Source organism: Vigna radiata, chromosome 1 (genome assembly GCF_000741045.1).
Source record: "Vigna radiata var. radiata cultivar VC1973A chromosome 1, Vradiata_ver6, whole genome shotgun sequence".
Classification (NCBI taxonomy): domain Eukaryota; kingdom Viridiplantae; phylum Streptophyta; class Magnoliopsida; order Fabales; family Fabaceae; genus Vigna; species Vigna radiata.
This window is the reverse complement of record NC_028351.1, coordinates 12896276-12910641: the sequence shown is the minus strand read 5'-3', so window position 1 is coordinate 12910641 and position 14366 is coordinate 12896276. Positions and strand designations below refer to the sequence as shown.

The window sequence follows — 14366 nt, the reverse complement described above, 5'->3', positions numbered from 1 at the left end:
AAAAAATACAAAAAAATATAATTTTATGACTATTTTACTCTTGTGTTCTGTGTGAAATGAATGTAAAAGTGTGTCATGATATCATTACACATTTAAAGAGATAAGTGATTCCTTTTTAAATAAAATGAGATCTGAGAAAAAAAATATTGACCTATGAAGCCTTTTTATACTATTTATGAAAAAAAAAAACATGATAACCCTTGAACATGTATATCTTTCTATAGATTTAAAAAAGTGTAATGAATTCAGGATAACAAATTTTATCTTCAAAGAATTACAAATAAAAAGATAATGGCAATAATAAATTTAAAAAGAAAAAAAAGAGGTAAAGATGGTTATTTATAGATCTAGCTTATTGCTGATCTCATTCCCTCCATCTTCAACATTTGTAGCAAGAAATCACTCCATGTGTCTATGGGTCCCGGCAAGCACCAATGAACACAATCATTATACAATGTAACATTCTCATTAGGCCAATGTCCATATCTACTAGGATGTCCATCCGGTCTTAGTAACATTGCTTGTGTCGTGTCGATTAACTTAAATTTCAAACCCTTCTTTCTCCCTTCTGTCTCAGCTTTCCTAAACTCCTCCAATTGGATCATATAAAGCTCCAAATTTGTGCCCTCTAATCGTGTCTCATTACTCCTAAATGGTTTAGTTCTCAAACAGTTCCCACCTTCATTCCATATCCCATTCTCAAAATGAGATGGTGCAAATGTCCTAAGAAAAACTGTGCCCTTGAAGTCTTCCAAACTATTGATGGCCTTAAAAGCTGTCCTAAAAGCCCTTCTATACCCATAGAACATGGTCAGGTCAGGGACATTTTCCAAGAGACAGAAATGGCACCCGACAACCTTTTTTCTCTCATAGAACACCATTGGTCTGTAGAACCAATGCCCTCCATCAAGAATTATGTAGTCAAATTCTTCAACTTGTGTGGTCCATTTCTCATCATACTCATCTAGGTAGAGGTTGAAAAGGCCAGTGTTGCTTGGACCATTTGGGTCAGCCACTTTGGTTCTTACCAGATGGGGTGTCCAAAATGTGGCCATGGTGAAGTTGTAACTAGGATACTTCCATCTCTTGAAGTACTCATCTCTTGTGTATGATATATCTATTGGCCATTCCACCTGAATACCATTCACAAAACTTCAATTTAATAACAATAATAATTATTTGACACATCTAAATTTTTTATATTTATTTGACATTTTTTTTTCTCTTAATAAAATGGACAATGGTACAATGACACGCCTACGCGGCAAAAACATTCAAATGACAGACTACTTTTCATCTTTTTCTTTCAAAATTACTCTTTTATCTTCAATAAATGTTAAAAAGAAGTGGAACCCACCGTGTCAAATGAATGTTTTTTCAAAAGTGTGTGTCAAAATATCTTTATTCTAATAAAATACTAAAATTTTACATTTTTATGACCACTTTATTCTTGTATCTGTGTCAAATGAATGTAAAATTGTGTCATGATACCATTTAATAATTCAAATATTACAAAATACTTAAAAAAAATCAAATAAAAAATCAGATATGATAAAATAATCTAACAACAAATCTTGTTAAGATAAACTTTAATATTATTTTAAAATATAAAATACAACCTTAAAGTCTTCTTATGTAATATAATTTAGTGATAGCAAATAACATTATGGAAAAACTTTGCTTACATTGGTTTCAAAAAATTTATCTGGGTTTATCATCCTTTGCTTTAGACAATGGAATGTGATTATTATTGTTTGATCTTACAAAAAAACTATATAATATATATCCTCCAATCAAGTGTTAATTTGGTTAATTTACATTCCTAATTTGAGAAAATGTTGTTAGTGGGCTTAAACTTTTATTAATTCATAATATATATAATGATCTTTTTACAACACATGTAATATGTTACGTGTGTATCATATAAGGATGAATTTATAATATTTATTAGTTTTTAATTACTATATTAGTTGAGTTCCTTTCATTAATCTTTCAATTAGATTATCCACTAGGAAAATGTAAACCTTTTATATATATTTTTTAACTATTTTTCAATTGATTAATCATGTGATAATATTCCATTTGAGTATAACAAAGATATGAATAATTTTTACCTGAATTTTCTAAAATTGGAGTGGCCATGTCTATTTCTATGTAATATATATGTAGCATGTATTATGTACTGAAACTTAATTTTCTAAACTTAGCTCAAAAATTAGAAAGTAACATCACATTCATAATCATTGCAATTGGAGCCAAAATATTCTGTCCCAGTAAGGTGCATGTGTATAACAAAATCGAATAATCCAGCCCATAGCTAATTATATATATTCATTTGATAATGAAAAGAGATTTTGACAGCTAATAATAATAATTAATATATAGGAAAAATGCTGATGACCTACACATTTTGGTTTGATTGAAAAGAAGAAAAAAAAAGGAGTAATAATTATAATAAATAATGAGATTAAATAAGTAAATAAAGGAGAAAGTTAATACACATCTATAATATCCCTTTATTTACAAGTAAGGATTATGATGTATTAATAATTTTTTTAAACAGTTTTTGACAATATATATGCAATGACATGTGATTGTTTCGTTTTAAATAGTTTTTAAAAATAAATTTAAACAGATTAATAAAATGATAATATATCTGTTGTTAAAAAATTGTTAAAAAAAATAAAAACATAAAATTAAAAAAAAAAGAGAGAGTAATATATGCTTTCTCAAGATTTTAAAATAAAATAATTTAGGGAAAAAAAAACTAAAACAATAAAGGAATAACTCCTTTTTATTGTCTATATCATATAAATATGCCAATTTATTGCAACAGACAATTAGGCAATAATAGAGAAATAATAATAATATTATGTGTTATTTTTTGATGAATAATGAGTGTATAAATTTCTTAGCATAGTTATCCACTTTAAATAATTAAAGGGCCCATAGTATGTGTTTGTCATCTTGGATTCCAAAAGCAATTATTCATTTTTCACAAACAAACAACAACTTAAGCCCAAAGGAGTTTGTTAGTTCCATTTCTCAAACAACAATATGCATCTTCCTTTTGTAGATTAGTCAAAAACTACTTCCATTTTAGGTGACCTAGTGTTTTCTTTTTTGTAATGATACATAGACAATATTATCTTGATAACATTTGAACATCACCTACGTGTCATTATGTGATTGATCCAAAATTATTTCATAATCAATAATAATAATCATAAATATCACTATGAACCAATCACAGAATTATACATAAATGATATTGTAAAAAAAATGTTGTCTAAATATCATTATCTATTTTTTTATCATTAGTAATATTTATAATTGTTTTTAGTGATTATTGAATAATATATAATTATAATTTTTCTTTTTCATGACATTTTAGTTAACATTTCAAAACACACTAATAATTTATCATCACACAAAAACTACTATTAAAAAATAATAACAATATAACAATGATTTTAAATTTTTACAATCTCACCGACTAAGGTCTAATCCAAACCTTAATATAATATGTGTCCCATTCAAGATTGGTTAACAGGTCAAAGACAATTTATGACACAGCTTGCTGGCAGGTATAATGATATTATGACAATAATATTTCTAAGAATATTTAATCAAAACCTCTAATTAAGAATCCAAAGACCTTAATTATCAGTATTCTTAGTAGAATTAACGAGACTTTTGTTAAGAAATTATATGGCAACATTAATAGAATATTATTTTTGAAATAGAAAAAAAATTGTTTACACAAAAATCTCTTCTCAATTTAAAAAAATTATGTTTATAAATTTATGTAACTTTTTGAACTTTCACAATGATAAAATCAATGTTTCAGAAAAAAAACTTGTGGAACATACCAAAAGAGAAATAATAGGTTGCAGAGGATTACGAAAGCTACATTAATCTGCACTAATGCAGTGGAATTTTGTTTTTTCTTTCTTCATGTTACATCTTCTAATTGTGACGTTTCAACCATTTCTACTAACTTAATTAGCTTTGTTAAGATATTATTATTTGTTATAGACTTCTGGAATGGATTAGGTGACATAATTAAACCTTGATTATATTAATCATTATGTAATCTCATATTGGAGGTCAATAAAATAAAATAAAATTTGAATTCTCTGAAATTTTTAGTGAGTTTTTTTGTTGCTGTTTATTTGTTATGTTTGTCTTTAAAATACAATGATTTTGTTATATTATAAAATTATTAAAAAACATTAAAAAATAGAAATCAAATAAAATGAAAAAGGAAATTTAAGTTTATAAACAAATAAAATGTGTATCCTCTAAACAATTAACAATCTCTTGTTAATAATATCTTATTATGAAAATATTTGATATAGTTCCTTGCTGTGTAATGGAAGGCTGAAAAGAGATTATTCCTTTTAGGAAAAGAATTATACATGTGATGCATTTCTATAAATGAAGAATAATTTATTAATAAATTACAAAAATATATTTTATCACTTAAATATACTATTATGGAGTCTTTTAATGTACTACTAGTACTGTATCGAAATTATTTAATTTATAAGGATGTGTTTACTTTGGATGATAGGAAGTGATTGGAGAAGAGTCATTTAGTGGATTTGAAGATAATATTTTTTATTGTTTATTTGAGTAAATTTGGAGGTAAATCAGAATGAATTTTGAAGTAAATTTTTTTAATTTATCATAAAAACTAAATTTTACACCAATTTTCACAAACTTTATTTCAAAATACAGTCTCGTTTACTTCCAAATTCACTCAAATAAAAAAAAAAATTATTCTCAAATCCACTCAATCACTCTCCCCCAATCACCTCCGATAGAACTAAAGGTTTAGAAAGCCTGAAAGCCTATTATTTTAAAAATAAAAAATTATTATCACTCTCCCCCAATCACCTCCGATAAAACTAAAGGTTTAGAAGCCTGAAAGCCTATTATTTTAAAAATAAAAAATTATTATTTTGAAATGAAGAAGGTAATAAATAATTATGTCAGTTCACGAGTGTTTTGGGTAAATGTACATCTGTATTGTAAAGTGTGCCATCCAAAATATAAAAAGAATTAAAGACGAAAAATATTAAAATTAAAATATGTGGGAACTCAAAAGTAGACAAAAGCAAAAACTCATATAATGAAGAAATACTGACTACACTCCACTCTGTTTCATGTGAGCAGAGTGTTCAGACCAAAAGATTCGATTCCTTTTGGCATGCATCCTTCTTCATCATTTTCTGTCTCTTAATTAATTACCCTTTTTAAACAATAATATTCAAAATTGAATCTTTTCATTATTAAATAGGTATTGAATAATTAGGACTTAAATTAAAGATTACATTGTTTGAATAAATACTTAATAGTTAAGAAAAAATATATTAATTTTGTATGGGACATGAACCTTTTGTATACTTCACATAGAAGAATAATGAGTGCTTTAACTAGAGTGAAAATCCCATATGCAGAAAAAGGAGAAGAAGAGTTTAATTGAATGAAGGCATTTTTTACTTTAAACTTTGATTAAAGAAAAAGGTTTAAGCTTGCAATGTAATCAGATACCTAATTACGTAACTCCAAAGCAATACTCAAAAAAAAAAGAAATCAAAGAGAAAAAAAAAGAAGACAAAAAGCAAATGAGAAAACAACAACACTGATGATAAATAATAATGGGACGTGAAGAAATGTGCTCACTCACTCACTCTTATACAAGATATTTTTTTATCAGATAAAGTTTATTTATTATATACACTACATAAAATAGAATAAAAAGTAATATTTTTTCTTTTAATTTACTAGATTTTTATGGTTTTAATAAATTATTACCTATACAAACAAACAGAAATAGTTATCATATATAATGCTGAACAATCACATCACATCAACGGAAGTATAGTCTCAACAAATATCATAATATATCAATGATTTTAATCTTTGAAAATAATTCTGTATATACAGAAAACTATACCATACATTATGCATAAATTAAGCCTGAATATGACCATCCTTTTTCTAACATATTACTTCCAAATTCACTTAAATAACAAAAAAATTATATTTAAATTCTTACAAATTCACTCGATTATTCCTTTTCAAATTCAATAAAGTAAAAAATCTTTGTAATATATATTATTTTTTATATATATAATTTGTTTACATGTTAATTAATATGTTAATTAATGAATGATATTTTTGTAATTAATTTTAATATAAATAAATAATTGTGGAAGCAGAAATTTTAGAAATTTGCAGGTATTGGAAGAGGGTGGTGGTGGTATTTGTACTTACTCTAGAAAGGAGACAAATCATGGACTGCATCTGATTCCTTCCCACAGAGTCACCAACAAAGGCCATGGATTTTCCTTTAACAATTTCCAAGAACTGAAAAGGGTTGAAAATGGGGAGTTCACAATCACTAGGCTTCCATCTCCACTTGATGAACTCAGAATCAGGTCTTCCATACTTCATGCAGTTCTGGTGTTCATGAATGGCCCAACAAGTCTTGTTTGTGTAATAGGGTGCCTTAGGGTTTGGCACCCATTCCCCTGTGAAAATGTCACACTTCTCTACATATGTTGAGGGAAGCTTTTCTGCCATAGCATCATTATCATCATCATCATGAATGTGCTTCATCTTCAAGACTGATGATGAATGGTAACTGCAAAAAGGGTACCACAAAGGAGTGATGGCAAGTGTTAGGATCACCATGATTGCTAGCAAGGTGAGTTTTGGGATCATGTGCTTTGAAGTCATGGTGGTGTTCCCAAAGGGATGATGCTCACTGTCTTGGAACTTCATGGTGATGAAGAATGAGACTAGAAGAGAAAGAGAAAGGGACAGAAGAGGAGGGAAATAGGATAGGCTCCTTCAACCCTTTTCTTCTTCTTCTTCTCTCTCTATATATAAAATGTTTGTAAAGTTGTGTATGAGTTGTGATTCTTTGTTTTTATTTATTTGTTTATTTTTTTATATTAAATTAGGTTTATATAAATTTATGATTGAACTTTTCATTTACTTTTAATTAGAGAAACAATCCTCATATATTCCTGAACTCACTATAAAAGTTTAAATTTTTATCGGGTTATTTTCTTTCCGCAGTTTTAACCTCTAGAAAATAATTTATCCACGTTTAAAAAATTGCTGAGAAAAATTGCGTCGTTAAATAATTATCGATAATTTTTTTGAGAAATCGTCTTAATTTTTAGAAGTTTTGAAAAAATCTTCAAGGCAGAAAAAATTCGCACAGCGCACCACAAGGTGTGCGCTAAGCGAATTTTCTGCGACAGAGTGAGTATTTTGATGTTTTTGACTTTTTGGGAGTTTCGGACGTCCGTTTTAGACGTTCTTTAAGTCGTTCTGGGAGTTTTTGACCCTTCCGGATCCATTGGTGAGGGTCTCCAAGCTTTTTAAATTAAGTAAGTGTTGGTAATAAAATGCTATAAAGAAATTAGTATTAATAAATGATGTTTCTGCAAAAGTATGTAATGTCTGAGTATGTATGAATTATATATATGATCTGTATAGATTCAAATGACAATGTATGATCATGTACAAGTGTGTGAGCGTCGAAAATCATGAGTTGTGTGTCAAATTTAAAAGTATGATTAATGGACGTAATTCCATGATCCTCAAGGGAGGTTACATGGTGGTGCCCTGTAGTTGTTGTGATTGACCGTATGAATGGCCGAAGTTCAGGATGAGTTTTATCCTGACATTCTAATGATCATCCATGCTCAAGTAGAGAGTGATGATTCATGTGGTGAGAATAGCAGGAGGTCCTAGCCCATAGGTTCTTGGGTGAGTTATAACGGACTAACTTCGGGTGGTAGCTGATGGTTTTCCAGTTACTACACCACCCGGGTGCACAAACCCCTGGAACTCGACATTTCATACTAGTGTAGATGGTCAAATCACGTGGTCGGTCATTGGTAACAAAATGAAGTATTCAGTCTTAGTCTATGTTGTGTTACGGTTATTTGCATGCTTTGTGTGATTGTATAACATGCTTTTTATACCTAGCTTACCCTTGCATTGTGTGTGTTGTATGTGCTTGCTTTCCCCCTTGCGATGATCATCCAATTCCTTGGATGTGAGCAGTAGTTGATGATGTACTATTGGAGCACGCATTGGAGAACGAAGAAGAACCGGTCGTGGTGCTTAGGACTTCAACTAGTTCTTAGGACCCTCTTAGACTTAGCATGTTTTGAAAGACTTTATACTTGTAAAGTTTAAAATTTCTACCTCATTTTTGATGACTGTAACTTATGTACTCTCATCCATCACTCTTACTGCTTTCTTTTATTATAATTGTTGCATTCTATATCTATATACATTGCTATATATTTTTGGGATGTCACAGTTTTACTGGAACAGTCAAAGTTAAAGTTAGCAGGAAACCGTCAAAACGAGTGAAATTTTTGTTATAACCATCAGAACTAACCAAGGTTAGATAAAACCGTTGATAAAAGCTAACCAGAGTTTTAAAACCGTAGAAAATGTATACATTTGCAAAATCTAACTTATTAAAGACATTATGACCTTTAAATCAATTTTTAATTACATATTTCCTTTATATTTTTATCTTGTTAATCAAAAAGTGATATCATTAGATTGAACAGTTACAAAATTAGTTCACAATCGCTCATAATTATCTAACTATGAAATTTTCTAAAATTGACTTCTTATGTGATTGACTGACCGGACCGCATAAACTGATGGATCCGTCCATTACATATCATATATAAACTAATGGTCTTAATTAGAATAATAGTTATAATAAACCTTTATCTTATTCTTTTCTTTTATCTTATTCTTTTCTTCTCTCAGATTTGGGTTTGTATAGTTTTTGTCTAAATTAGAAAAGAATCTCGTGCTTCGAATGGTGAATAAAAAAAAAAAGAAACAAAAGGAACACCCATAAGCAACTAATCACTTGAAGAAAGCGTTAGGAGATTACTGTTTGCTTTTTTAAATTATTCATGTTGTGCTTTTAGTTATTTATAATAAGTTATCTTGCAAACTCAGCATAAAAAGTAAACGAGAAAGAATATAGTGAAAGAAAGTAAACCACATTGCATTGGTTTGATTAAATAGATTTACACGTTTAATTCCCTTAATAAAAAAATAGAGAGGTGTATGATAGAAATCACTTACTTTTCAATGTAGTATTTATGTATGACGGCATATATCAACTTATTTTTTTTCTATATTTACATGCCATTTTTATGGAAGTAATAAGATGAACCATGTGATTACACGGTCATCTCATATACAATAAAAAATCAATGTGTTCAATGATTTTGTTATGCAGATAAAAAAAATTAGAGTTTAATTTTTTTAAAGGCTCTACTTAGAAAATGGAGTTGGAATGTTAAGAAATTAAGTTACCATTTTTTTTATTTTTTATTTCCTTTTACATTGAAAAGAAAGTGGTGGAAATTTTATTTTTACAATAAAAGGACTAAAACATTATTATTTCTATATCTTAATTTACATATATTACCTTAATTTAAAGTTTTTTTTTTCTCACAATTAAATTTAATATTTCTATGCAGTATTTTTTTTATGATTTTGGTTTGATAGATGTTCAATTTATTTTTAGTGAATCAAATCAATTTTACGTGCATTATTTTAATCGGGTTGCCAAACTGTTATTTTTCAATATTCGAGGTTGCACATGTTGCTTCAATCTAGATTATTGAGTTGAAACATTATTTGTTCAAAGTTATGCGCATCACGACTCCATAATTATCTTGGTTCCATTTTCGTACAAGATCACCCCATTTTTTTTCATATACAAAACCATTCCCTGGGAATTTTCCATCCAACCAAGGCTCAATATTCTTCTTCAGAAACTCCTTAATGGTGGGAATCACGTTTCGAAAAGACATTTCTTCCACTATCAACGCCAAATAAAATAAAAAATATACTGTGTTACTTATTTTAATGAATTTGTCACTAAATTAACCTATCTTTAAAAAATAAAATAAAATTCTAATCCTACTAGAGAAAAATACATATTATTTTAAAACATCAATAACATATAAGTCGAATTATTAAATTAATAAAAAAGTTTGTAATTTATGAAAAAACAATACAATTTATTACCTATACAACTATCTAATCATAACGTCACAGTACTAGTGATCATTACTCAAGATATGCTGTGACTACTTTTTGTTAGACGTAAAATGCAGAGGAGACTAGATTATGCAGAGAACAAGAGATAGAGAAAGTGAGATATTTTTCATTAAGGATGAATGAAAGAATACAACAGTATATGTAGCAGAGAAAAACAATGGTCTAAAGTTATAACAGTTTGGATTATAACAACACTCCCTGTTAAACCAAACTCTCTGTAGGTCTAACATTTAGTAACTCTCTCAACCTTTCAAACCTATTTTGCCTCAAAGTCATTGTAAAAACGTGAGCTACTTGATCTTTGATTGAGCAGTGTATTAATTCCAATCTTAATTCCAATCTTCCTTTGTTGATATGGTCTTTCAAGAAATGGAATTTTGTCTCAATGTGCTTGCTTTTTCCATTGAAGATTGCTTTTTCCATAGAAGATTGGATTTTTTGACAAACTAATGACAGATTTGTTGTCTACCACAGTTGTATTAGCTTTCTACGTTCTAACCTCAAATCATCAAGGAGTGTCTTCACTCACACACTGACAAACTGTTTCTACAACTGCTATTGCTTTTTAGAACACCACGAGATAGGGCTCCCATTTATTTGAAGAAATAACCAAACATACTCTTTCTATCAACCTTATCACCACACCAATCAGAGTCACACCAAACCTCTGAAGCACCTTCCATGCTGCTTGGCATTTTAAGAAACAATAGACCAAAGTGAGTTCTTCCCTTCAAATATCTCAAGATATGTTTGACAACTGACATGTGAGTTAGTCTAGGCTCATTCATAAATCTGCTCAACAACCTAACACTGTAGTTGATATCTGATCTACTGTTGCAAATATATCTTAATGATCCTATAATTTGTTTATATAATGTAGCATCCACCTTCTTCTCATCTGACTGTTCTATCAACTTTAGATTTGCAATGACAAGAATTGAGACATTGTTGTTGTCCTTCATATTAAATATTTTCAAAACTTCGTTGATATACCACTACAAGAAAAATCGTCGTTATCTACAGCCAAAATCCGTATATAAGACTCCAAATCCGTATATAATCTTTGGTTATATACGGATTACATACGGCAAAAAATCCGTATGTAATACTCTCGTAGGTAGTATTATATACGGAATATCCGTATATAATACTGTCGTAGGTAACTCATCCAATCGTTCTAAATATGTTTAACTTTATCCATGATTGATATTTAGTTCTATGATTAAATTAGTACCTTGATTTCACTAAACATGAGGTTTACTATTTCAGATTTTCAGTTTCAATTTTTATCTATCAATACACAAAGCAGTTTGTGAGACATAATACCTGTAGGAGTATGAAATGCAGCTAACGATCTCCTACCAAGATCTTCAGCTAACTTTAGTAACTGATTATCATGTGATGGAACTCTTATGCCCTACAGACAACATATGTGAACATAATAGTTGAGGACATTTCTCATGATGACAATGAGGAAAAAAATGAAGAAGAGCTGAAAGTTGAACAAGTGGATGAAGATAAGAAGTGTATGCAGTAGTTTCAGTCAAAATAGCTTAGAACCAGAAAAACAACCAAGACATTGTCATAAATAACAGAACATGTGATTCCAGTATATAAATAGTTAGTCTTACTCAAAGTACAGAATTTCCTATGAAAACATGACATTTCAATACTTACATATATCACCAGGACCCAAACCACCCATCGAACTAGACTAAATTCAAATACTGATATATATATATATAACTTACTTTCATTTCTATTCATTTCTTGGACATGCCTAAACATTAATTGAACATTAACCCCATCCAATTATCAAAGTTCACATTCATTCATACATAGGTATAAAGCTAACAAACGTTTTTTTTCATATCCTAGAACTATCATATTTCTAATGCATCAATACACACAAAGCACTTGGTTATACTATTTATTCATATCTCTTTACCATATATCAATTTATATCTGATGATCACCAGTTAACACCCTCACACAAATTCAACAGCCAACATAGACAAACAAAGACAATTTCCAACTTAAAACAATAATAACATGTATTTTGGCTATATCGAAAGTTCATTTTCCAAAGTTCACCTAGTTACGACTACTTCAACACACCATTTTATCATATTTCACTCAACATACAATATAATTTATCAGACTAACACAATATAACATATTATAAAACATCTATTAAACCACGAATTAATACTTACCAGGTCCGGAAGGCAATTGGATGTCGAGCTTATGGAAGAAACCAACCTAGGGTTTCAGAAATGGGGATTTCCAACCTCCAAAGAATAGAGAACAATAATCGGTCAATGTAACATTATAGATACTACGAAAATGAAGGAAGCTTAGATTACTTACCAGATGAAGGTCTTAGCGAACCACGGAGGCTGAACGACAGTGTTTGCTGAACCAGACTCTTCCGCCAACGACGCACAAACACAATTAGGGAAAACGCTTCCAATGCGACAGCTCCAATGCGACACTACAGGTCCACTGAGGGACAATGGTCCTTCGGCTACACTGAGGGACAATGGAAGAACAACAACCCTTGACGAGGAAGAACAAGGCTCTCGACGAGGGAGAATGATGGCTTCACAACACAACAATCACTGACAATACAATCAGACAGAGAGAATCATGGTCGTTAGTGAGTGCGGGAGAACAATGGATTCGGTGAGGTCCAAGAGCTCGAGAAGGGGGCAATGTTTTTGGTCGACAGAGAGGGAGGGAAACAAATGACACCAGCCTTCATCAGAATAATACATTATTATTAAGCTTTATTATTTTATTATTAATTACCTCCACCGTATATAAAATCAGTGTGTAAATATTTTATTATTTTACCTACTGATATTATATACCGATATTCCGTATGTAGTATTTTTCTTTCATTATATACGGATTATCCGTATGTAAGGGATCCGTATATAAAATCCGTATGTAAAATCGTTGTTACATATGGATTAAAATCCGTATATAATTATCCGTATATAATTGGCGATTTTCTTGTAGTGTACCTTCTTTGATGAAGGAATACTCCATCCAATGTCTGCACAAACTCCAACCCGAGAAAGTAACTCAGGTTGCTGAGATCAGTCATATCATACTCTTCTTTCATTCTCCTTTTGAACTTTTCAGTTTCATCTTCAGAGTTTCCAGTCACAAGAAGGTGATCTACATACAAGCAAATCAACAAAGTACTTAGCTGTCCAACTGACTTCACATATACTCCAAATTCCACAGAGCATTTTTGGAACCCAGTCTGAGAAGCAATGCATTGATGTGGTTGTTCCAGGCTCGAGGTGTCTGCTTAAGCCCATACGAGGCTTTATTCACCCTATATACCTTATGCTCTTCACCTTTCTTCTCAAACCCAGGAGCTTGTCTCACATAAACCTCCTCTTCTAGTGAACCATTCAAAAACGTTGATTTCACATCCATTTGACAAATTTTCCAGCTCTTAAAACTGGCCACTGCTACCACTGATCTCATTGTTTCAAGACTTGCAACTGGTGCAAAGACATCTGGGAAGTCAACTCCAGGTTTCTGCAAAAAACCTTTTGCAACCAATCTAGCTTTAAGCTTTGTTATACCTCCATCCGGTTTGTACTTGGTTTTAAACACCTATTTTACCTCAATGGGTTGTTTGTGTTGAGGTAGCTCTTCCATCTCCAAAGTTCTATTCTTCTCAATTGCCTTCAACTCCTCCATCATTGCTTCTTTCCACTCCTTTACATCAATTGTTTGCCTTCAAGTAAGAGTTTTTGCATAAGCCAAGAAAGCAAGGTGGACAAGATCACCAGAATATGCTATATCATTATCTGCAAAACACTTCATGGTCTATGAGTCTAGTAGAGGGAAATCTTACTCTTTGAGATCTTCTACTATTAGCTTCATCATTAGTAGCAACATGTTCAACACCAAAGTTTATGTCTTCTAACAAGCTAGGCACTGATCTTGGTTTCTCGTCTGCTTCAGCCTTCTTTCAATCAAATGTGGCACCTTCATCCACTATCACATCTCTACTGATAACAACTTGTTTCTTCTTTGGACTGTACAACCTATAAGCACCTGTTGGATGGTAGCCAACAAGGATGAAGGTTTCACTTTTATCATTCAGCTTCTTCTTTTTCTCATCTGGAATGTGTTTGTAGCACACAGACCCAAAAATTCTCAGGTGATTGACAACTGATTTGATCCCTGACCAAGCATATTCA

At 30.4% G+C, this 14366-nt stretch overlaps 1 protein-coding gene across 1 annotated transcript; it reads right to left on the bottom strand.

The window, feature by feature from the left end:
- Positions 1 to 203: 203 nt before the first annotated feature.
- Positions 204 to 6976, bottom strand: LOC106764014 (protein trichome birefringence-like 19). Its single transcript, XM_014648215.2, has 2 exons — positions 6286 to 6976; positions 204 to 1133 (listed from the first exon to the last, which is right to left on the bottom strand). Exons 1-2 carry the CDS (start codon positions 6793 to 6795, stop codon positions 348 to 350), a joined length of 1296 nt encoding a protein of 431 aa, XP_014503701.1. The 5' UTR covers positions 6796 to 6976; the 3' UTR covers positions 204 to 347.
- Between the last annotated feature and the right edge of the window lie 7390 nt (positions 6977 to 14366).

Coding starts and splice junctions, on each gene's coding strand:
- LOC106764014 (XM_014648215.2), bottom strand. CDS start 6,795: ATGAAGTTCCAAGACAGTGAGCATCATCCCTTTGGGAACACCACCATG. Junction 1,134..6,285: donor TGATTTGTCTCCTTTCTAGA/GTAAGTACAAAT, acceptor AATGGTATTCAG/GTGGAATGGCCAATAGATAT.